We start from the raw sequence: 23549 nt of genomic DNA on the forward strand, positions 1-23549 counted from the left end.
TTTTTTATCCAACACCAGATTAATATGAGGAGCAGAGCTGTCAACTGATCACCACCTGGTTTTGAGTTGGATCAGATGACAAAGGCAGACTTGGCAAGGTCCAAATGAGTAGGGAGGGTCTGCTGGGAATGCCCAGTGGAAGAACCTGTCAATATGGTCTTCAACTCCCAACTCCAGCAGAGCTGGTCGTGACAGCAACACCCAAACCCGTACGGAGCCATCAGTCTGGAGAAAGAGGCCTTCAGGGCGTAGTTGGTCTGTGGGTCTCTGGAAGCAGCTGACCAGTACCAGATGATTAGGTGGTCTGCAGCCAGGGTAGTCGATGAGGCAAAAACTCGGATGAGGGAGGAGTTCGATGACGCTATGGAAGAAGACTATCAATCGGCTCCGAAGAAGTTCTGGCAAACCAGAACCAGAACCAAAAGGGAGGTGGACCGCAGTTCATCCACAGCGTTTTCAGTGGGAGCACGGAGCTGCTCGCATCAACTGAGCATATCGTCAGGTGGTTTGAAGGAATACTTTGAGGAGCTCCTCAATCAGACCATCAAGTATTCCATAGAGGAAACAGAGTCAGATGATGGTTGGACTGTCCAATCTCTGGGGAAGAAGTTGCAGAGATAGTGTAAAATTCCACAGCGATGTAGCTCCAGTGGCGGATGAGACCCGCCCTGGGTATCTTAAGGCTCTGGATATTGTCAGGCTGTCCTGGCTGACATGCTTCTGTGACCAAAATGGGTCTCCTTCAAAGGGTGACCAGACTCAGTCTTAGACGTAGGGGAAAGAGCTCAGACACTTAAGAGGAGCTCAAAGTGGAACTGCTTCTTCTCCACGTTGAGAGGAGTCAGTTGAGGTGGCTAGGGCATCTGGAGGTGTTCCAGGCATGTCCCACCAGAAGGAGGCCTCAGGATGTAGGGAGTATCGTTAGCCTCATAGCATAATATGACAATAATTGACAGATTGACAGTTTTAACTTTAAACATATGGTTTTGTCATTAGGGGAACTTGACTTGAGGCAGTCTGTAATATGCGGCGTACAGAAGCTTCCTGTTTTAGAATTTAAAAAAAAAGAGATATTTGAACATATATTTAATACTAAATTAAAAATCTGCTAATATAACTAGCTAAATCCTTCACATTGGCCCTTTAAAATCTTGATTTTCAATTAAAACTCATATGAAGTTTCTTGAAATGAAGGCGTATTTCACATACTTATGCTTTATTCACCTTGTTTGTCACTACTATAGGGAGGTTGCGCCGGGTTACAGTAGTTTGCATTGTTTAATTCACATTTCAACTAGGTTTTGTATTTCTAATACGCAGTAAAACAGAGTTATATCACATTCGTGTCTATCCTGGAGCGTTTTCCTTGACTAATAATTGCATTCAGTAAAACAAAGGACGTGCAAAACTACAAAATACCACTCGTATCTTGACTTGTATTTGAATATCCTGTCTATATGAGCTAAGCTGTCATACATCTTCATGTTTTGCAACCTCTATTATTTAGCGAGGAGGTATATTTTTAATATTTTTGAAGCTCTTTTCTGTTCAAATAAGGTTATATATGTGGTTATATATTAAATTTAATATAAATAAATTGAAATTTAGGGCAGCACAGGAAGATCAATTGTGAAGTAAAATTACTAGTTCAACATTACTGTGTAATATGTAAAATCCCTGTATTTAACATCCTACTTAAGCACCTGTAATGTTGAATATCGTCCCCTGTGACTAACATACTGTATATGATACTGTAAACACACTGTTAATACTGACAAATCAACATGTGAGATGCATCCTGTTTGGGTTGACAATATGTAATGGATTTTTTTGTGAATGAGATATAACTAAGTGCTTTTCACATGGAGGACGATGTTGCCTTAGAGGTGAGGTGTCTTTTTTTGTCTGTTTCTAGCATAAGACAAAGAAAAAAAAAATACACACAACACCAACTGTGATGCTTGAAAGCTTTAATGCAAAGAAAGTTACTCAGCAAACCAGAGTTTATAATCAGCATAAAACACTTACACCGATCAATCATAACATTATGACCACCTTCTCAATGTTGGATCAAGGAGTGTTGTTGCTATGGGCTAAATCTACACTAGTAAAGTGTCCCAGCAGAACATTATATTGTCACAAGATGGTCAATGTTGGTCACTTCTCCTGTCAGTGGTCATAATGTTATGCCTGATTGGTGTAGCTATGAAGAGGAAGGCAGGTTATCAGGTGAGTAGAATGAGCAGTTCGGAGCATCTGTTTGGAGGTTCAGACATCATCCGAGGCTTCATCAGGCAGGTTGATGTAATACTTGATGAAATCCAGATACTTGGACACCTGAGCGTAGGCGACAGGACGGCCTCCACCACTGCAACTACCAGGACCCCCGTAACTCATGACTCCGACCAGGGTAGGGCCTGTGGGTCCACGACAGACCAGCGGGCCACCATAGTCCCCCTGAAGAAGTGAAAACAGAACAGTCATGTCTTTCAACCCTGGATTTGTTCCCAAATGTCTTTTACCTGATGAACAATCATCCATAGGCGTTGCCAATGACAACGGCACTTCTCAAAACTTCAGTCAGAGAAGCCATTTTGGATGATTTTGTGCCTAAAGCCACTCAAAATAGTTGATAATCATGTTTTATTTCGTAAAATATTAAACTACAACAAAACTACAACTATAAATCTCAAGTAAGTAGTAACTGAACAAAATCCAACCAGTACTTCTGAGATGTAACCTCAAGTCAGAATGAATGTACGAAATGTACTCTTTACTTTATGGAAGTGAACTGTGAACTCACATCACATGCGCCTTTGTTTCCAGATGGCTCGGCACACAGCACGGGCATCAGGTGAGAATACTCATCCGCACAGTGCTTGTTCGATATGATGGAAACCTTCAGCTGCTGAAGGGTTTCTGGGTCTGGGAGGGGAACTGCATGAGCAGAAGAGAATAAAGATATATATCAACCACTAACAGATTTATTATCAGTGTTGTAAGGATTTCAGAGCAGGTTTTGACATTTTTCAATAGACGTGTGGGCATTTTCTAGGCCGCTTTAAGTGCTGGACATACCACCATTCCCGATCTCGCCCCAGCCGGTGATCCAACAATCAGACGATCGATCAATGGGGCCATCGTTCGCAGGCAATCTAATCGGAGTAATGTTGTCTGAGTATTCCACCTTTTTAGTCAGCTTGAGCAGGACAATGTCGTGTTTGTAGCCGTTGCCTGTGTTGACATATCGTTGATCAGGGGGGTAGACGGGATAGACCAGGTTACGGAAACGCTCAGCCCCTTTTTTCAGCTGGTAGGAGCCGATCCAAACCCCTGTTCGCCTCATGTCTGGCTTAGGGTCCCTGCCAACAAAAAACAACACACATGTAAGTTTAGAATAGGTAGAAAGGTGCCAAATAAAAACAAGACCATACACACTGGAGCATTTAACAACTTTAAGAAACAGACACTGGTGGAGACCAAACATGGAGCTAAAAGTAGGGTCGCATTTTATTATTTTTATTTATTTATTTATTTTATCAGACTAAATAAAAATGCTGCTTGAATGAGTGAGGAAATGCCTTTCGAGAAAACCAGACAAGTTTGAAAATAAATGTTTTTGAACTGCCAAACATGACTGCCTTTTTTTTTTTAGTAAAGTTTATTTTCCAAGTATTTTTTGTAGGATTATATTGACACCTTTTAATATCAAAGAAGGAAACTGCATAATCATGGAAACACACACTTACTTATCTAAGCAGTGTGCGGCGGTCACCACCCACTGGTGGTTGAGGAGGGCACCGCCACAGCGCCACCTTTTCGAGCCGTCAGCAGTTGTGATGTTGAGGTGAACCATCCACGGCGAGCTGTCCCTTTTAGCATCCTGCCCGCCAATGATGGAGCTCTTCACCTCAGCTCCCAGCACACCTAAAAATAAATTTAAAAAAGTTATCAAAATTAGATGTTTGGCTGGAGACATTTGACAAATTAAAAGCCACATTTGATTTTTGGGTCCCTCCTTCTCTAATTGTGAACAAACCAACCCGAAACTATGCATTTGTTTTTCTCACCTGCGGTGTAACAGAGCAGTACCAACGCAGTGAGCAGTTTAGTGAAAACCATGGCTGCGATGGAGCACAGTGTAGGAGCTGTGACTCTGCAGCCTGCGAGTGAACAGTGCAGCTTTATATACTCATCCAGGGAGATTATAATCTGGTCAGCACCTCTTCCTCCCCTCTCAAACCAGCCTTACATTTGTCATTGGTGACAACTACAGTAAACATGGATATGTGTGCGTTTTTTTTTTTTTTGTTTGTTTGTTTGTTTTTTTATCCAACACCAGATTAATATGAGGAGCAGAGCTGTCAACTGATCACCACCTGGTTTTGAGTTGGATCAGATGGCAAAGGCAGACTTGGCAAGGCCCAAATGAGTAGGGAGGGTCTGCTGGGAATGCCCGGTGGAAGAACCTGTCAATATGGTCTTCAACTCCCAACTCCAGCAGAGCTGGTCGTGACAGCAACACCCAAACCCGTTGGGAGCCATCAGTCTGGAGAAAGAGGCCTTCAGGGCGTAGTTGGTCTGTGGGTCTCTGGAAGCAGCTGACCAGTACCAGATGATTAGGTGGTCTGCAGCCAGGGTAGTCGATGAGGCAAAAACTCGGATGAGGGAGGAGTTTGATGACGCTATGGAAGAAGACTATCAATTGGCTCCGAAGAGGTTCTGGCAAACCAGAACCAGAACCAAAAGGGAGGTGGACCGCAGTTCATCCACAGCGTTTTCGGTGGGAGCACGGAGCTGCTCGGATCAACTGAGCATATCGTCAGGTGGTTTGAAGGAATACTTTGAGGAGCTCCTCAATCCCACCATCAAGTATTCCATAGAGGAGACAGAGTCAGATGATGGTTGGACTGTCCAATCTCTGGGGAAGAAGTTGCAGAGATAGAGTAAAATTCCACAGCGATGTAGCTCCAGTGGCGGATGAGACCCGCCCTGGGTATCTTAAGGCTCTGGATATTGTCAGGCTGTCCTGGCTGACATGCTTCTGTGACCAAAATGGGTCTCCTTCAAAGGGTGACCAGACTCAGTCTTAGACGTAGGGGAAAGAGCTCAGACACATAAGAGGAGCTCAAAGTGGAACTGCTTCTTCTCCACGTTGAGAGGAGTCAGTTGAGGTGGCTAGGGCATCTGGAGGTGTTCCAGGCATGTCCCACCAGAAGGAGGCCTCAGGATGTAGGGAGTATAGTTAGCCTCATAGCATAATTGCCTAAGTCATATTTCAACATTTTTAGAAAACAAGTCAAAAAATGACATTGGTGATTATGTCATTGGGCTAATCATATGTAATATATTCTTAATTTTAATATGCAGGATAAAAAGAATAATGCCAAATTTGCAGCTGATACCAGACACTATATAGTGGACTCAGAGGGTATCGACTGTTTCACCATCAACCTTCACTGATAATCCATAATGACAACATATAACACGTTTGCAAATTTAGAAAAATTGAAAGTAAAGTAAAAGTACAACAGCATACATACATTTATAGGGATCTGGCATATAAATGGGTTGGCTGAGACTCTTCCTTATCAGCGTGATAAATAAACCGACTCTGATAAGAAGCGAGAACTGACTAAGCATCGATAGCCGGTGTCAGTGTCCGGGCGCTTATCTTAACACAGAGTGACGCCTTTAAAAACATTAGATGTAATCAGTCATTTCATTATCGAATGATAGTAATGATAGTGTTTTTCCTGTTTTGCTCAAATGCTGCTCCTGTAGCAGAAGTATTGTTTGACTACTAATATATTATTCCAATATAAACAGATGGCAGAACATACGTCTTCTAGGGTTAGGTAAAAATGCACTCACAACCTTAAAACTTCTGTCAGTGCCCAATGACATTTTCAAGGTCCAGTGTGGGAGAGTTTGCTTGAAAGAGAAAAAATATTTAAAGCAAGTGTCTAATTTGTCTTTCCTGGACCACTGCGGAACCACAGATACCTCTTTGTTGAAGAGGCCACTGCTAACGTAGTCGTGAAAGACTCTCACTAAGCTAACAAAAACTGTTACTGAACCCCTAAAGAAAACACAAAAAGTAACACTAAATTCAAAATCTGCTAATACAACTAGCTTAATCCTTCACAGTCTTGATTTTCAATAAAAACTCGTATGAGGTTTCTTTAAATGAAGGCGTGTTTCACATCACTGTTAAACTCTAACATGTTATGTTTACTACTTGTATATTCTTTCTCATTTCTTTTATTGCATCAACCTGCGCATGCACCGCAGATGAAAATGAACCTTCTGTCAAAATATGAATGAGTCATATCACATTCCTGTTGATCCAACCTGTTTTCCTTGACTAATAAGTGCATAAAGTAAAATAAAGAACATGCAAAACTACAAAATACCACCCTTATCCTGACATGTATTTTAATAACCTCTTTACACAGTTTAAGGTGTTAGGTGTCTATATGTTTTGCAACCTCAAAAAATAACATTTAAACTAACATATAGATATGATTTTGTGAACATGTAAGTAGCATTGTGTTTGCTTAGGCATAGGCACAGAGTGTGTAATGGAAATTTTACTGAATGATATCTTTTTTCGTCTGGGTGTTTGTAGCATGCAAAAAAAAAAAATGAAAAATGAAATAAAATACCCACAACGCAAAAAGTGGTTGGATCAAGGAGTGTTGTTGCTATGGGGTAACTTATACCCATGTATTGAACATTATATTGTCACAAGATGGTCAATGTTGCTCACTTCTCCTGTCAGTGGTCATAATGATATGTCTGATCGGTGTAGCTATGAAGAGTAAGGCAGATTATCAGGTGAGTAGAACGAGCAGTTTCATCAGTACGGAGGTTCACACATCTGGGGCCTCATGTATCAAAGTTGCTCGCACCCAAAAACGTGGCGTACGCCCACGTCCACGTCAACGTTCAGACGTATCAAAAGTGAAATGTCCTGGAAATACTATACACTACATCTTGTTCATCACTGATTTCATAGTGGGTGTTAGTGGTGGTGTGCTGCATTATATTGAGAAAGGAACAGTTTGAAATACATCAATATATTGGCTACTGAGTATATAATTATGTTAGGTATTAATACACCCAGATTGAGCTATGTGATGTCTGTGTTGAAATATTACTACTATCTGTCCTTTGTTAAGGCCAGCAAGGTGTCTTGGACAGTCCAGCTCAGCGGAGCCAGTACCAGTACAAGTCCAGTAACACAGTCTGACGAGATGCATCTGTTGCACAGAATGACTCTTTTGGGTTAGATGGGCTGAAAAATAATATAATCTACCTGTAACTTACTGTAATGTAGTACAAACACCAGCAGTGAATTGGCAGTGTGCTTATACATCACTATCATCAGTTGCGTCTATCTTCTCTACATTCTGATTTGGTAGCAAATGACACACAACTAATCAGGGATGAACACAGGATATTTTATTGCAATGTACAGAAAAAAAAAAGACTTTTGTATCCGGGCAGTAGCAATAGTTTCCCCCAACAAGAATATGTTGTTCATTTAGTTCCCATGTATAGTGGGCAGTGGTGGGGGTAACGCGCTACAAATCTAACGCGTGACCGTAATATATTACGTTTAGGCAGTAACGGAGTAATATAACTCGTTACTAACTATATTTTAGAAATTTTATTACAGTTACTGAGTCCAGTAACGCGTTACAATCCGAGCTGTCGCACAGGCGGAAGTTTCGAAAAAACAACACAGCCGTAAATAAAGAGGAGAAGAAGACGGTTAAAAATCACCAGAAGAAGAAGAAGAAGAAGAAGAAGAAGACGGCAACGTAGCAACACCTGAATGTTTTCTAAGTGGTTACACTCGCACTATTTTGAATTTGTCACAGAATTGGATAAAAACCTCACAGTAATGTGCACTTTATTTTCTGGTTAGAGGCCGAGGAAACTGTTTACGGCTAAAAATAGTACAAGTAACCTCTCTAATGATATAACGTTAGTCCCATTGTTAAGGTATAAAAACATTTCCACAGATAGTTAATTTAAGATGAGACACTACAGGTGGTGTTACAGTGCTCAAAAATGAGACTGTGTGTGATAATGAACAAAGCTCCAACTAAGAAAAAATATAGGTAGAAATATATAAAGTTATGAGTCACTAGAGATTTGTGTCTCAGTGTCTGAAGAAAAATCATTCACGGAAGACAACCTTTAAAACTATGCAATGTAACTTGCAACTCATATACTTGTAGTAGATTAAAAGAATACAAGTGAAAATATTAAAAGGGCTATTCGCCATGACAAAATATTGCCTTCATTTTGCAATGCGTTGTCCTAAATGTTTATTTTGGTGAAAGTAACTAATACGTAATAAGTAACTTATTACTCTACACAGAAGGTAATATTGTAAAGAAACATATTACTCTCAAATGCAAGTTACTTGTTATTTTTATGAGAAAGGAATTTTCTGTTAATTTACGGTATTTTTTTGGCGCCCCAGCTGCCAGAAATGTACTGTTTTTTTGTTGTTGTTTTTTTTTTAAACTGTGTACATGTGCGCTCAATTCCACGTTGATTGGGATGTACATAGGAAAGGTGCTTGGATCCATGCGAATGCACACTTTGATACGTCTGATTTTTTTGGGCGGATGCCAGTTTCTGGATTTTAGCACACGCCATGTTTCCGTGAGAAAGCCACGCAAGTCTTTGTACATGAGGGCTCATCTGAGGCTTTATCGGGCAGGTTGATGTAATAGTTGATGAAATCCAAATACTTGGACACCTGAGCGTAGGCGACAGGGCGCCCTGGACCACTGCAACCACTAGGACCCCCGTAACTCATGACTCCGACCAGGGTAGGGCCCGTGTGTCCATGACAGACCAGCGGGCCACCATAGTCCCCCTGAAGAAGTGAAAACAGAACAGAACACACTCATGTCTTTCAACTGTAGGTTCTTTTCCCAGATGACTTTAACCTGTTGAGTTGACACAGAGCAGATGAAAACAATCATCTGTAGGCGTTGCCAATGACAACAAAACTGATTTTTCAGGTTGCCATCTTAATAACAACAGTGGTATACAGTACTGTGATTCCCTCAGGTTAAAATTATTAATCTGATTATCAGTCAGGGAAGAAATGGGGAAAACAAACTTATATTTGGGATGTTTTTGTGCCTGAAGCAGTTGCATCTCGGACATGCTAGCAACCTCCTAAAACGTGACATGTGATGATGAGATCCAGCTTTTACAGTCCACATCGTTGAGAATCATGTTTTTTTTCCAAAAAATCTTCAACTATAACACGATGAAAGTGTTTTTACTTTATGGAAGTGAACTCACATCGCATGCTCCAGCATGCAATCCTCCAGCTCCATCCCCAGCACACAGTATCTCAGAGGTCAGGTTTGGGTATGCTGCCTTACAGCGATCCTTCGATATGATGGACACCTTCAGCTGTTTAAGGGTTTCCGGGTCTGGGAGGGGAACTGCATGAGCAAAAGGGAATAAACAAGCAGTATACACCAGTCAGTGTACTTTACTGATGTGTGTGCATTTTCTAGGCCGCTTTAAGTGCGGGACATACCACCATTCCCGATCTGGCCCCAGCCGGTGATCCAACAAATAGACAATGGATCAATGGGGCGGTCGTTCGCAGGCAGACTAATCGGAGCAATGTTGTCTGAGTATTGCACCTTTTTAGTCAGCTTGAGCAGGACAATGTCGTGTTTGTAGCCGTTGCCTGTGTTGACATATCGCTGATCAGGGGGGTAGACGGAATAGATCAGGTGACGGAAACGCTCAGCCCCCTTTTTCAGCTGGTAGGAGCCGATCCAAGCAACCGTTCGCCTCATGTCTGGCTTAGGGTCCCTGCCAACAAAAAACAACACATATGTAAGTTTAGAATAGGTAGAAAGGTGCCAAATAAAAACAAGACCATACACACTGGAGCATTTAGCAACTTTAAGAAACAGACACTGGTGGAGACCAAACATGGAGCTAAAAGTAGGGTCGCATTTTATTATTTTTATTTATTTTTTTTGTCAGACTCCAAATAAATGCTACTTGAATGAGTGAGGAAATGCCTTTCGAGAAAACCAGACAGGTCCAGTTGCCCATTTCTTTTCAACTTGTAAGAGTCTTTTAAATCTATTTTGCAGTCTATTAGAATATTTGAAAGCAGGCGTCTGTGGAGACAAGTTAGTGATTTGTGATCTTACAGAAAGCAGTCCACTTTCTACCATCTTTGAAATGAAATTCAAAAACACACTTATATCAATAGATGACACCAAAGAGAACAAGAAATTAAAGCATCGAGCTTTCTACTTTGACTACTGCAACATATGTGAGCTCTGCATCCATATTATGTTATATATATATATGATCAAAGCTTCGTGACAGATAGGGCCTGATATAATGTATCTAGATGTGTATACTGAAAAATAATCATAAGAAACATTTTTACCGTGAGAGATACTTAATATCAAAGAAGGAAACTGCATAATCACGGAAACACGCTTACTTATCTAAGCAGTGTGCGGCGGTCACCACCCACTGGTGGTTGAGGAGGGCACCGCCACAGCGCCACCTTTTCGAGCCGTCAGCAGTTGTGATGTTGAGGTGAACCATCCACGGCGAGCAGCCCCTTTTAGCATCCTCCCAGCCAATGATGGAGCTCTTCACCTCAGCTCCCAGCACACCTAAAAATAAATTTAAAAAAGTTATCAAAGTTAGATGTTTGGCTGGAGACATTTGACAAATTAAAAGCCACATTTGAATTTTGCTCCAGCATCCCCTGCGACCCTAGGGCAGGATTAAGCGGTATGGAAGATGAGATGAGATGAGACTTTCATGTTTCATACATATGTTAAAAATATCCAGGCAGGTCCCTCCTTCTCTAATTGTGAACAAACCAACCCGAAACTATGCATTTGTCTTTCTCACCTGCGGTGTAACAGAGCAGTACCAGCGCAGTGAGCAGTTTGGTGAAAACCATGGCTGCGATGGAGCACAGTGTAGGAGCTGTGACTCTGCAGCGTGCGAGTGAACAGTGCAGCTTTATATACTCATCCAGGGAGATTATAATCTGGTCAGCACCTCTTCCTTCCCTCTCAAACCAGCCTTACATTTGTCATTGGTGACAACTACAGTAAACATGGATATGTGTGCGTTTTTTTTTTGTTTGTTTTTTATCCAACACCAGATTAATATGAGGAGCAGAGCTGTCAACTGATCACCACCTGGTTTTGAGTTGGACCAGATGGCAAAGGCAGACTTGGTAAGGCCCAAATGAGTAGAGAGGGTCTGCTGGGAACGCCTGGTGGAAGAACCTGTCAATATCTATTCCATAGATACATATGTAATATATTCTTAATTTTAATATGTAGGACAAAAAGAATAATGCCAAATTTGCAGCTGATACCAGACACTATATAGTGGACTCAGAGGGTATCGACTGTTTCACCATCAACCTTCACTGATAATCCATAATGACAACATATAACACGTTTGCCAAGTTAGAAAAATTGAAAGTTAAGTAAATGTACAACAACATACATACATTTATAGGGATCTGGCATATAAATGGGTTGGCTGAGACTCTTCCTTATCAGTGTGATAAATAAACCGACTCTGATAAGAAGCGAGAACTGACTAAATTCTGACGAAGCATCGATAGCAGGTGTAAGTGTCAGGTCGCTTATCTTAACACAGAGTGACACCTTTAAAAACATTACACGTAATCAGTCATTTCATATATGTAATGATAGTAATGATAATGTTTTTCCTGTTTTGCTCAAATGCTGCTCCTGTAGCAGAAGTGTTGTTTGGCTACTAATATATTATTCCCATATAAACAGATGGCAGAACCTACATCTTCTAGGGTTAGGTAAAAATGCACTCACAACCTTAAAACTTCTGTCAGTGCCCAATGACATTTTCAAGGTCAAGTGTGGGAGAGTTTGCTTGAAAGAGAAAAAAATATTTAAAGCAAGTGTCTAATTTGTCTTTCCTGGACCATTGACAACTAGCTAAATCCTTCACAGTGGCCCTTTAAAGTCTTGATTTTCAATTAAAACTCATATGAAGTTTCTCTAAATGAAGGCGTGTTTCACATCAGACTGTTAAACTCTAACATGTCATGTCTACTGCTTCTATAGTCTTTCCTGTTTCTTTTATTGCATCAACCTGCGCATGCGCCGCAGATGAAAATGAGCTTCCTGATGAATATGAATGAGTTATATCGCATTCATGTTGATCATGGGATGTTTTCCTTGACTAATAAGTGCATGAAGTAAAATAAAGAACATGCAAAATTACAAAATACCACCCTTATCCTTGTATTTAAGAAGCCTCTTTAATTTAAGGTGTTATGTGTCAAAAATAACGCTGAAACTAACACATGTACAGAGTGTGTAATGAAAACTTTACTGAATGATATCTTTTTTTCATCTGGGTGTTTATAGCATGCAAAAAAAAAAAAAAAAACCCAAAAAGTGATGCTTGAAATCTTTAATGCAAAGAAATTATTACGATTTAACCATGACATTATGACCACCTTGCTACGTGCTGCTATGTTGGATCAAGGAGTGTTGCTATGGGGTAACATCTACAAGAATGCCAGGTCCAAAAGTTTCCCAGCAGAATATTGTATTGTCACAAGATGGTCAATGTTGGTCACTTCTCCTGTCAGTGGTCATAATGTTATGCCTGATCGGTGTAGCCATGAAGAGTAAGGCAGGTTATCAGGTGAGTAGAATGAGCAGTTTCATCATTTTGGAGGTTCAGACATCAGCTGAGGCTTCACCAGGCAGGTTGATGTAATAGTCGATGAAGTACAGATACTTGGACACCTGAGCGTAGGCGACAGGGCGCCCTGGACCACTGCAACCACCAGGACCCCCGTAACTCATGACTCCGACCAAGGTATGGCCCGTGGGTCCACGACAGACCAGCGGGCCACCGTAGTCCCCCTGAAGAAGTGAAAACAGAACAGAACACACTCATGTCTTTCAACTCTGGATTCTTTTCCCAGATGACTTTAACCTGTTGAGTTGACACAGAGCAGATGAAAACAATCATCTGTAGGCGTTGCAATTGACAACAAAACTGATCTTTAAGGTTGCCATCTTAATAAGAACAGTGGTATACAGTACTGTGATTCCCTCAGGTTACAATTATTAATCTGATTATCAGTCAGGGAAAAATTTGGGGAAAACAAACTTATATTTGGGATGTTTTTGTTTCTGAAGCAGTTGCATCTCGGACAAGCTAGCAACCTCCTAAAACGTGACATGTGATGATGGGATCCAGCTTTTACAGTCCACATTGTCGAGAATCATGTTTTATTCCAAAAATTCTTCAACTATAACACGATGAAAGTGGTTTTACTTTATGGAAGTGAACTCACATTGCATGCGCCCTCGTTTCCAGCTCCATCCCCAGCACACAGTATCTCAGAGGTCAGGTTTGGGTATGCTGCCTTACAGCGATCCTTCGATATGATGGACACCTTCAGCTGTTTCAGGGTTTCCGGGTCTGGGAGGGGAACTGCATGGGCAAAAGGGAATAAACAAGCAGTATACACCAGTCAGTGTACTTTACTGATGTGTGTGCATTTTCTAGGCCGCTTTAAGTGCGGGACATACCACCATTCCCGATCTGGCCCCAGCCGGTGATCCAACAAATAGACGATGGAGCAATGGGGCGGTCGTTCACAGGCAGACTAATCGGAGCAATGTTCTCTGAGTATTCCACCTTTTTGTTCAGCTTGAGCAGAACAATGTCGTTTTCGTAGCCGTTGCCCGTGTCCCGATATAGATGATCAGGGGGGTAGACGGGATAGACCGGAGTACGGTAACGCTCAGCCCCCTTTTTCAGCTGGTAGGAGCCGATCCAAACCCCTACTTGCTTCATGTCTGGCTTAGGGTCCCTGCCAACAAAAAACAACACACAGCAACACAGCAAGCACACACAGTCAAAGACCTCACGTTCGCCATGAGTTTGTATTTTACATTCTTAAAATTAATAATTTATTAAACCCCAACACTGTTCTGCGTATCTGAGTTATCAGCGGTAACATACACATACGGCTACTGCAGGTTTGAAGGTGTACTGTATTGTGGATGTATTTGAAATTTTTTTTTTCTCAAAATTTCAACTTTCTTCTCAAAGTGTAGGATGAAAAAAAAACCTACGTCCTTTTTTTTTTTTACCTCATGGGTGCCCATAATACTCTTCCGTAGGTTCAGGACATGAAACCTTTGCATTGTTTATTTAAAAAAATGATATCAGCTGTTGTATGTATTGAAGCAGCAGTGGACTTTCTTTCAGGATTTTCATTGAACATAAATCTGTTTAGTCATTACCTGTCACCAAATGAGATAAAAAGAGAATTATTGAGCTAATGCTCGACTGACAAAAATATGTCAAAGGCGTAGTTCTTATTTAAAATATATGAAAGCAGGCATCTGTGGAGACAATCCAAGGTTAGTGATATATGATCTTACAGAGAGCGGTCCTCTTTCTGCCACGGATGATCTTTGAAATTAAATTAAACAAAAAACACAGTTATCTCCATAGATGCCACCAAAGAGAACAAGAAATTTAAGCATCGAATTTTCCACTTTGACTACTGCAACATATCTGAGCTCTGCATCCATATTATGTTATGCCACATTATCCAATATATGATTCTAGATGCTTATATTGAGTAATAACCTCTCTGCCATGCGAGACATTTAATGCCAAACAAGGAAACTGCATAATCACGGAAACACTTACTTATCTAAGCAGTGTGCGGCGGTCACCACCCACTGGTGGTTGAGGAGGGCACCGCCACAGCGCCACCTTTTCGTCCCGTCAGCAGTTGTGATGTTGAGATGAACCATCCACGGCCACCTGCCCTTTTTGGCATTATGACCACCGATGATGGAGCTCTTCATCTCAGCTCCCTTCACACCTAAAAATAAAATAGAAAAAAGTAATCAAAGTTAGATGTTTGGCTGGAGACATTTGACAAATTAAAAGCCACATTTGAATTTTGCTCCAGCATCCCCTGCGACCCTAGGGCAGGATTAAGCGGTATGGAAGATGAGATGAGATGAGACTTTCATTTTTCATGCATATGTTAAAAATGTCCAGGCAGGTCCCTCCTTCTCTAATTGTGAACAAACCAACCCGAAACTATGCATTTGTCTTTCTCACCTGCGGTGTAACAGAGCAGTACCAACGCAGTGAGCAGTTTGGTGAAAACCATGGCTGCGATGGAGCACAGTGTAGGAGCTGTGACTCTGCAGCCTGCGAGTGAACAGTGCAGCTTTATATACTCATCCAGGGAGATTATAATCTGGTCAGCACCTCTTCCTTCCCTCTCAAACCAGCCTTACATTTGTCATTGGTGACAACTACAGTAAACATGGATATGTGTGCGTTTTTTTTTTTGTTTGTTTTTTTATCCAACACCAGATTAATATGAGGAGCAGAGCTGTCAACTGATCACCACCTGGTTTTGAGTTGGACCAGATGGCAAAGGCAGACTTGGAAAGGCCCAAATGAATAGGGAGGGTCTGCTGGGAATTCCTGGTGGAAGAACCTGTCAATATGGTCTTCAACTCCCAACTCCAACAGAGCTGGTCATGACAGCAACACCCAAACCTGTTGGGAGCCATCAGTCTGGAGAAAGAGGCCTTCAGGGCGTAATTGGTCTGTGGGTCTCTGGAAGCAGCTGACCAGTACCAGATGATTAGGTGGTCTGCAGCCAGGGTAGTCGATGAGGCAAAAACTCGGATGAGGGAGGAGTTCGATGACGCTATGGAAGAAGACTATCAATCGGCTCCGAAGAGGTTCTGGCAAACCATCCGGCACCTCAAGGGAGGTGGACCGCAGTTCATCCACAGCGTTTTCAGTGGGAGCACGGAGCTGCTCGCATCAACTGAGCATATCGTCAGGTGGTGGAAGGAATACTTTGAGGAGCTCCTCAATCCCACCATCAAGTATTCCATAGATACATATGTAATATATTCTTAATTTTAATATGTAGGATAAAAAGAATAATGCCAAATTTGCAGCTGCTACCAGACACTATATAGTGGACTCAGAGGGTATCGACTGTTTCACCATCAACCTTCACTGATAATCCATAATGACAACATATAACACGTTTGCAAATTTCGAAAAATTGAAAGTAAAGTAAATGTACAACAACATACATCCATTTATAGGGATCTGGCATATAAATGGGTTGGCTGAGACTCTTCCTTATCAGCGTGATAAATAAACCGACTCTGATAAGAAGCGAGAACTGACTAAAGACCATCGTAGCCGGTGGAAGTGTGAGGCGCTTATCTTACACAGAGTGACGCCTTTAAAAACATTAGACGTAATCAGTCATTTCATTATGTAATGATAGTAATGATAATGTTTTTCCTGTTTTGCTCAAATGCTGCTCCTGTAGCAGAAGTGTTGTTTGACTACTAATACATTATTCCATATAAACAGATGGCAGAACCTACGATCTTCTAGGGTTAGGTAAAAATGCACTCACAACCTTAAAACTTCTGTCAGTGCCCAATGACATTTTCAAGGTCAAGTGTGGGAGAGTTTGCTTGAAAGAGAAAAAAATATTTAAAGCAAGTGTCTAATTTGTCTTTCCTGGACCATTGACAACTAGCTAAATCCTTCACAGTGGCCCTTTAAAGTCTTGATTTTCAATTAAAACTCATATGAAGTTTCTCTAAATGAAGGCGTGTTTCACATCAGACTGTTAAACTCTAACATGTTATGTCTACTGCTTCTATATTCTTTCCTGTTTCTTTTATTGCATCAACCTGCGCATGCACCGCTGATGAAAATGAGCTTCCCGATGAGTATGAATGAGTTATATCACGTTCATGTTGATCATGGGATGTTTTCCTTGACTAATAAGTGCATTTCAGGTGTTAGGTGTCAAAAATAACGTTGAAACTAACACATGTACAGAGTGTGTAATGAAAACTTTACTGAATGATATCTTTTTTTCATCTGGGTGTTTATAGCATGCAAAAAAAACAAAACAAAAAAAAAACAACCCAAAAAGTGATGCTTGAAATCTTTAATGCAAAGAAATTATTACGATTTAACCATAACATTATGACCACCTTGCTACGTGCTGCTATGTTGGATCAAGGAGTGTTGCTATGGGGTAACATCTACAAGAATGCCAGGTCCAAAAGTTTCCCAGCAGAATATTGTATTGTCACAAGATGGTCAATGTTGGTCACTTCTCCTGTCAGTGGTCATAATGTTATGCCTGATCGGTGTAGCCATGAAGAGTAAGGCAGGTTATCAGGTGAGTAGGATGAGCAGTTTCATCATTTTGGAGGTTCAGACATCAGCTGAGGCTTCATCAGGCAGGTTGATGTAATAGTCGATGAAGTACAGATACTTGGACACCTGAGCGTAGGCGACAGGGCGCCCTGGACCACTGCAACCACTAGAACCCCCGTAACTCATGACTCCCACCAAGGTATGGCCCGTGGGTCCATGACAGACCAGCGGGCCACCGTAGTCCCCCTGAAGAAGTGAAAACAGAACAGAACACACTCATGTCTTTCAACTCTGGATTCTTTTCCCAGATGACTTTAACCTGTTGAGTTGACACAGAGCAGATGAAAACAATCATCCGTAGGCGTTGCCAGTGACAACAAAACTGATCTTTAAGGTTGCCATCTTAATAAGAACAGTGGTATACAGTACTGTGATTCCCTCAGGTTACAATTATTAATCTGATTATCAGTCAGGGAAAAATTTGGGGAAAACAAACTTATATTTGGGATGTTTTTGTTTCTGAAGCAGTTGCATCTCGGACAAGCTAGCAACCTCCTAAAACGTGACATGTGATGATGGGATCCAGCTTTTACAGTCCACATTGTCGAGAATCATGTTTTATTCCAAAAATTCTTCAACTATAACACGATGAAAGTGGTTTTACTTTACGGAAGTGAACTCACATTGCATGCGCCCTCGTTTCCAGCTCCATCCCCAGCACACAGTATCTCAGAGGTCAGGTTTGGGTATGCTGCCTTACAGCGATCCTTCGATATGATGGACACCTTCAGCTGTTTCAGGGTTTCCGGGTCTGGGAGGGGAACTGCATGGGCAAAAGGGAATAAACAAGCAGTATACACCAGTCAGTGTACTTTACTGATGTGTGTGCATTTTCTAGGCCGCTTTAAGTGCGGGACATACCACCATTCCCGATCTGGCCCCAGCCGGTGATCCAACAAATAGACGATGGAGCAATGGGGCGGTCGTTCACAGGCAGACTAATCGGAGCAATGTTCTCTGAGTATTCCACCTTTTTGTTCAGCTTGAGCAGAACAATGTCGTTTTCGTAGCCGTTGCCCGTGTCCCGATATAGATGATCAGGGGGTAGACGGGATAGACCGGAGTACGGTAACGCTCAGCCCCCTTTTTCAGCTGGTAGGAGCCGATCCAAACCCCTACTTGCTTCATGTCTGGCTTAGGGTCCCTGCCAACAAAAAACAACACACAGCAACACAGCAAGCACACACAGTCAAAGACCTCACGTTCGCCATGAGTTTGTATTTTACATTCTTAATATTAATAATTTATTAAACCCCAACACTGTTCTGCGTATCTGAGTTATCAGCGGTAACATACGCATACGGCTACTGCAGGTTTGAAGGTGTACTGTATTGTGGATGTATTTGAAATTTTTTTTTTCTCAAAATTTCAACTTTCTTCTCAAAGTGTAGGATGAAAAAAAAACCTACGTCCTTTTTTTTTTTTACCTCATGGGTGCCCATAATACTCTTCCGTAGGTTCAGGACATGAAACCTTTGCATTGTTTATTTAAAAAAATGATATCAGCTGTTGTATGTATTGAAGCAGCAGTGGACTTTCTTTCAGGATTTTCATTGAACATAAATCTGTTTAGTCATTACCTGTCACCAAATGAGATAAAAAGAGAATTATTGAGCTAATGCTCGACTGACAAAAATATGTCAAAGGCGTAGTTCTTATTTAAAATATATGAAAGCAGGCATCTGTGGAGACAATCCAAGGTTAGTGATATATGATCTTACAGAGAGCGGTCCTCTTTCTGCCACGGATGATCTTTGAAATTAAATTAAACAAAAAACACAGTTATCTCCATAGATGCCACCAAAGAGAACAAGAAATTTAAGCATCGAGTTTTCCACTTTGACTACTGCAACATATCTGAGCTCTGCATCCATATTATGTTATGCCACATTATCCAATATATGATTCTAGATCAACCTTCACTGATAATCCATAATGACAACATATAAAACGTTTGCAAATTTCGAAAAATTGAAAGTAAAGTAAATGTACAACAACATACATACATTTATAGGGATCTGGCATATAAATGGGTTGGCTGAGACTCTTCCTTATCAGCGTGATAAATAAACCGACTCTGATAAGAAGCGAGAACTGACTAAATTCTGACGAAGCATCCGTAGCCGGTGTAAGTGTCAGGTCGCTTATCTTAACACAGAGTGACACCTTTAAAAACATTACACGTAATCAGTCATTTCATATATGTAATGATAGTAATGATAATGTTTTTCCTGTTTTGCTCAAATGCTGCTCCTGTAGCAGAAGTGTTGTTTGACTACTAATACATTATTCCCATATAAACAGATGGCAGAACCTACATCTTCTAGGGTTAGGTAAAAATGCACTCACAACCTTAAAACTTCTGTCAGTGCCCAATGACATTTTCAAGGTCAAGTGTGGGAGAGTTTGCTTGAAAGAGAAAAAAATATTTAAAGCAAGTGTCTAATTTGTCTTTCCTGGACCATTGACAACTAGCTAAATCCTTCACAGTGGCCCTTTAAAGTCTTGATTTTCAATTAAAACTCATATGAAGTTTCTCTAAATGAAGGCGTGTTTCACATCAGACTGTTAAACTCTAACATGTTATGTCTACTGCTTCTATATTCTTTCCTGTTTCTTTTATTGCATCAACCTGCGCATGCGCCGCAGATGAAAATGAGCTTCCTGATGAGTATGAATGAGTTATATCACATTCATGTTGATCATGGGATGTTTTCCTTGACTAATAAGTGCATTTCAGGTGTTAGGTGTCAAAAATAACGTTGAAACTAACACATAGACAGTACAGAGTGTGTAATGAAAACTTTACTGAATGATATCTTTTTTCATCTGGGTGTTTATAGCATGCAAAAAAAACAAAACAAACAAAAAAAAAACCCCAAAAAGTGATGCTTGAAATCTTTAATGCAAAGAAATTATTACGATTTAACCATGACATTATGACCACCTTGCTAATGTTGGATCAAGGAGTGTTGCTATGGGGTAACATCTACAAGAATGCCAGGTCCAAATGTTTCCCAGCAGAATATTGTATTGTCACAAGATGGTCAATGTTGGTCACTTCTCCTGTCAGTGGTCATAATGTTATGCCTGATCGGTGTAGCCATGAAGAGTAAGGCAGGTTATCAGGTGAGTATAATGAGCAGTTTCATCAGTTTGGAGGTTCAGACATCAGCTGAGGCTTCATCAGGCAGGTTGATGTAATAGTCGATGAAGTACAGATACTTGGACACCTGAGCGTAGGCGACAGGACGCCCTGGACCACTGCAACCACTAGAACCCCCGTAACTCATGACTGCGACCAAGGTAGGGCCCGTGGGTCCATGACAGACCAGCGGGCCACCGTAGTCCCTCTGAAGAAGTGAAAACAGAACAGAACACACTCATGTCTTTCAACTCTGGATTCTTTTCCCAGATGACTTTAACCTGTTGAGTTGACAGAGAGCAGATGAAAACAATCATCCGTAGGCGTTGCCAGTGACAACAAAACTGATCTTTAAGGTTGCCATCTTAATAAGAACAGTGGTATATAATACTGTGATTCCCTCAGGTTACAATTATTAATCTGATCATCAGTCAGGGAAGAAATGGGGAAAACAAACTTATATTTAGTAATGTTTTAGTTTCTGAAGCAGTTGCATCTCGGACAAGCTAGCAACCTCCTAAAAGGTGACATGTGATGATGGGATCCAGCTTTTACAGTCCACATTGTCGAGAATCATGTTTTATTCCAAAAACTCTTCAACTATAACACTATGAAAGTGTTTTTATATTTCGGAAGTGAACTTACATTGCATGCGCCCTCGTTTCCAGGTCTATCCCCAACACACCGTAAGTCAGGGGTCCAGTACTCATAATATGTCGGACAGCAAACGTCCCGATAGATGATCACCTCCAGCTCTTGAAGGGCTTTTATGCTGTTGAAGGGAACTGCATGAGCAGAAGAGAATAAACAAGCAGTATACACCAGTCAGTGTCGTGTACTTTACTGATGTGTGTGCATTTTCTAGTGCTGGACATACAAACTCTCTCCATCGGGGGGCCGGTGATCCAACAAATAGACAATGGATCAATGGGGCGGTCGATCGCAGGCAGACTAATTGGAGCAATGTTCTCTGAGTATTCCACCTTTTTGCTCAGCTTGAACAGGACAATGTCGTTTTCGTAGCCGCTGCCCGTGTCCCGATATACATAATGATAGGGGATGAGGAGATGGAACAGACCATGGTTTCCTCCAAACTCCTTTTTCCTGTAGGAGACGATCCAAACCCCTACTTGCTTCATGTCTGGCTTAGGGTCCCTGCCAACAAAAAACAACACACAGCAACACAGCAAGCACACACAGTCAAAGACCTCACGTTCGCCATGAGTTTGTATTTTACATTCTTAATATTAATAATTAATTAAACCCCAGCACTGTTCTGCGTATCTGAGTTATCAGCGGTAACATACGCATACGGCTACTGCAGGTTTGAAGGTGTACTGTATTGTGGATGTATTTGGATTTTTTTCTCAAAATTTCCACTTTATTCTCAAAGTGTATGTCCCTAATACTCGTCCGTAGGTTCAGGACATGAAGGCTTTACATTCTTTATTTAAAAAAATGATATAAGCTGCAGTGGATTTTCATTATTATTGAGTTAATTGTCGACTGACAAAAATATGTCAAAGGCGTAGTTCTTATTTAAAATATATGAAAGCAGGCATCTGTGGAGACATTCCCAGGTTAGTGATATATGATCTTACAGAGAGCGGTCCTCTTTCTGCCATCTTTGATATGAACTAAAAAAAACACAGTTATCTCCATAGATGACACCAAAGAGAACAAGAAATTTAAGCATCGAGCTTTCCACTTTGACTACTGCAACATATCTGAGCTCTGCATCCATATTATGTTATGCCACATTATCCAATATATGATTCAAAGCTTCATGACAGGCAGGACCTGATATATTGTATCTAGATGCTTATTTTGAGTAATAACCTCTCTGCTATGAGAGACATAGCATAATCATGGAAACACTTACTCATCTAAGCAGTGTGCGGCGGTCACCACCCACTGGTGGGCGAGGAGGGCGCCGTCACAGTACCACCCTTTCGAGCCGTCAGCACTTGTGATGTTGAGATAAACCTTCCGTGGCCACGCGCTACCGATGATGGAGCGCTTCACCTCAGCTCCCAGCACACCTAAAAATAAATTTAAAAAAGTTTATCAAAGTTAGATGTTTGGCTGGAGACATTTGACAAATTAAAAGCCGCATTTGATTTTTGCTTATTACTTTCATGTTACATGCATATGGTTAATAAAATCGTTCTGGTCTCTCGCCTGCTTTCTCACCTGTGGTGTAATAGAGCAGTACCAGCACAGCGAGCAGTTTGCTGAAAGTCATGACTGTGATGTAGCACCTGTGTAAGAGGGAACTGTGCAGCTTTATAGACACATCTAGAGAGATTATAATCTAATCAGCACCACCATCTTTCCCTTTACCTCTCACGCCAACCTTAGAAAATTTGCCCAAGTAATATTTCTGTGACATTTAAGAGATTTGCTTCAGATTTACTATGCATTTCATCAAGTACTTTGCAGACATACTGTATGTCATGCATCTTCAAATTGTCTCTAGTTGACAGAGCCCAAGGGCGTTCAGTAAGGTGTTAAAGTACTGGAGCTGCCACTGAATGAATCTGGATGATTTAGATACAAAAAAGGCCAGAAACTTCAGACTCAAGGTGTGAACAGGGATGGCAGGTGGTTTGAAGAGCAGTAAAGGAAAGCTGTCTATGCAAAATTGTCCTGGGGAGGTGGACTGAGACGTCATTGGTCACAGTTAAGACACTGTTTCTGGACATTAAATTGTTATTAGAGCACCGTACTGGGGGTAAACATGATCAGACAGAGTCCCCCATTTACAGGTGAGTATCTGGTTGTAATCAGACCTAACCTCATGTCAGATACAGGTGGACACCACACACAGATGTTCCTATGTAAAGCCTGAACTTCATTTAGCTACCATGTAACAGAATAAGCCAGGGGGATGAATTGGGGGTGTAATGGTTTCAGCTTAGTTTTTTTTTTTTTTTTTTTTTTTTGATAATATACCATAGTTTGAATAAATACTCCATTGCACTTGAGCAATACAGGAACGTAGTACGCGGTTGGTTTGTTTCCGCTGGGGTTTATTACTATG

At 41.1% G+C, this 23549-nt stretch overlaps 3 protein-coding genes across 3 annotated transcripts; all 3 read right to left on the minus strand.

The window, feature by feature from the left end:
• Positions 1 to 1955: 1955 nt before the first annotated feature.
• Positions 1956 to 4163, minus strand: LOC124997238 (tryptase-2-like). Its single transcript, XM_047570802.1, has 5 exons — positions 4071 to 4163; positions 3750 to 3927; positions 3079 to 3362; positions 2804 to 2937; positions 1956 to 2457 (listed from the first exon to the last, which is right to left on the minus strand). Exons 1-5 carry the CDS (start codon positions 4120 to 4122, stop codon positions 2269 to 2271), a joined length of 837 nt encoding a protein of 278 aa, XP_047426758.1. The 5' UTR covers positions 4123 to 4163; the 3' UTR covers positions 1956 to 2268.
• A 3293-nt stretch (positions 4164 to 7456) lies between these two features.
• LOC124997236 (tryptase-2-like) lies at positions 7457 to 11013 on the minus strand. The gene is made up of 5 exons (XM_047570800.1): positions 10942 to 11013; positions 10520 to 10697; positions 9584 to 9867; positions 9340 to 9485; positions 7457 to 8902 (listed from the first exon to the last, which is right to left on the minus strand). The coding sequence occupies exons 1-5, from the start codon at positions 10991 to 10993 to the stop codon at positions 8666 to 8668; spliced, it is 897 nt and encodes a 298-aa protein (XP_047426756.1). The 5' UTR covers positions 10994 to 11013; the 3' UTR covers positions 7457 to 8665.
• A 1423-nt stretch (positions 11014 to 12436) lies between these two features.
• Positions 12437 to 15303, minus strand: LOC124997237 (tryptase-2-like). The gene is made up of 5 exons (XM_047570801.1): positions 15202 to 15303; positions 14779 to 14956; positions 13644 to 13927; positions 13406 to 13545; positions 12437 to 12968 (listed from the first exon to the last, which is right to left on the minus strand). The coding sequence occupies exons 1-5, from the start codon at positions 15251 to 15253 to the stop codon at positions 12780 to 12782; spliced, it is 843 nt and encodes a 280-aa protein (XP_047426757.1). The 5' UTR covers positions 15254 to 15303; the 3' UTR covers positions 12437 to 12779.
• Positions 15304 to 23549: the final 8246 nt, after the last annotated feature.

This window comes from Mugil cephalus, chromosome 20, assembly GCF_022458985.1.
Source record: "Mugil cephalus isolate CIBA_MC_2020 chromosome 20, CIBA_Mcephalus_1.1, whole genome shotgun sequence".
Lineage (NCBI taxonomy): Eukaryota > Metazoa > Chordata > Actinopteri > Mugiliformes > Mugilidae > Mugil > Mugil cephalus.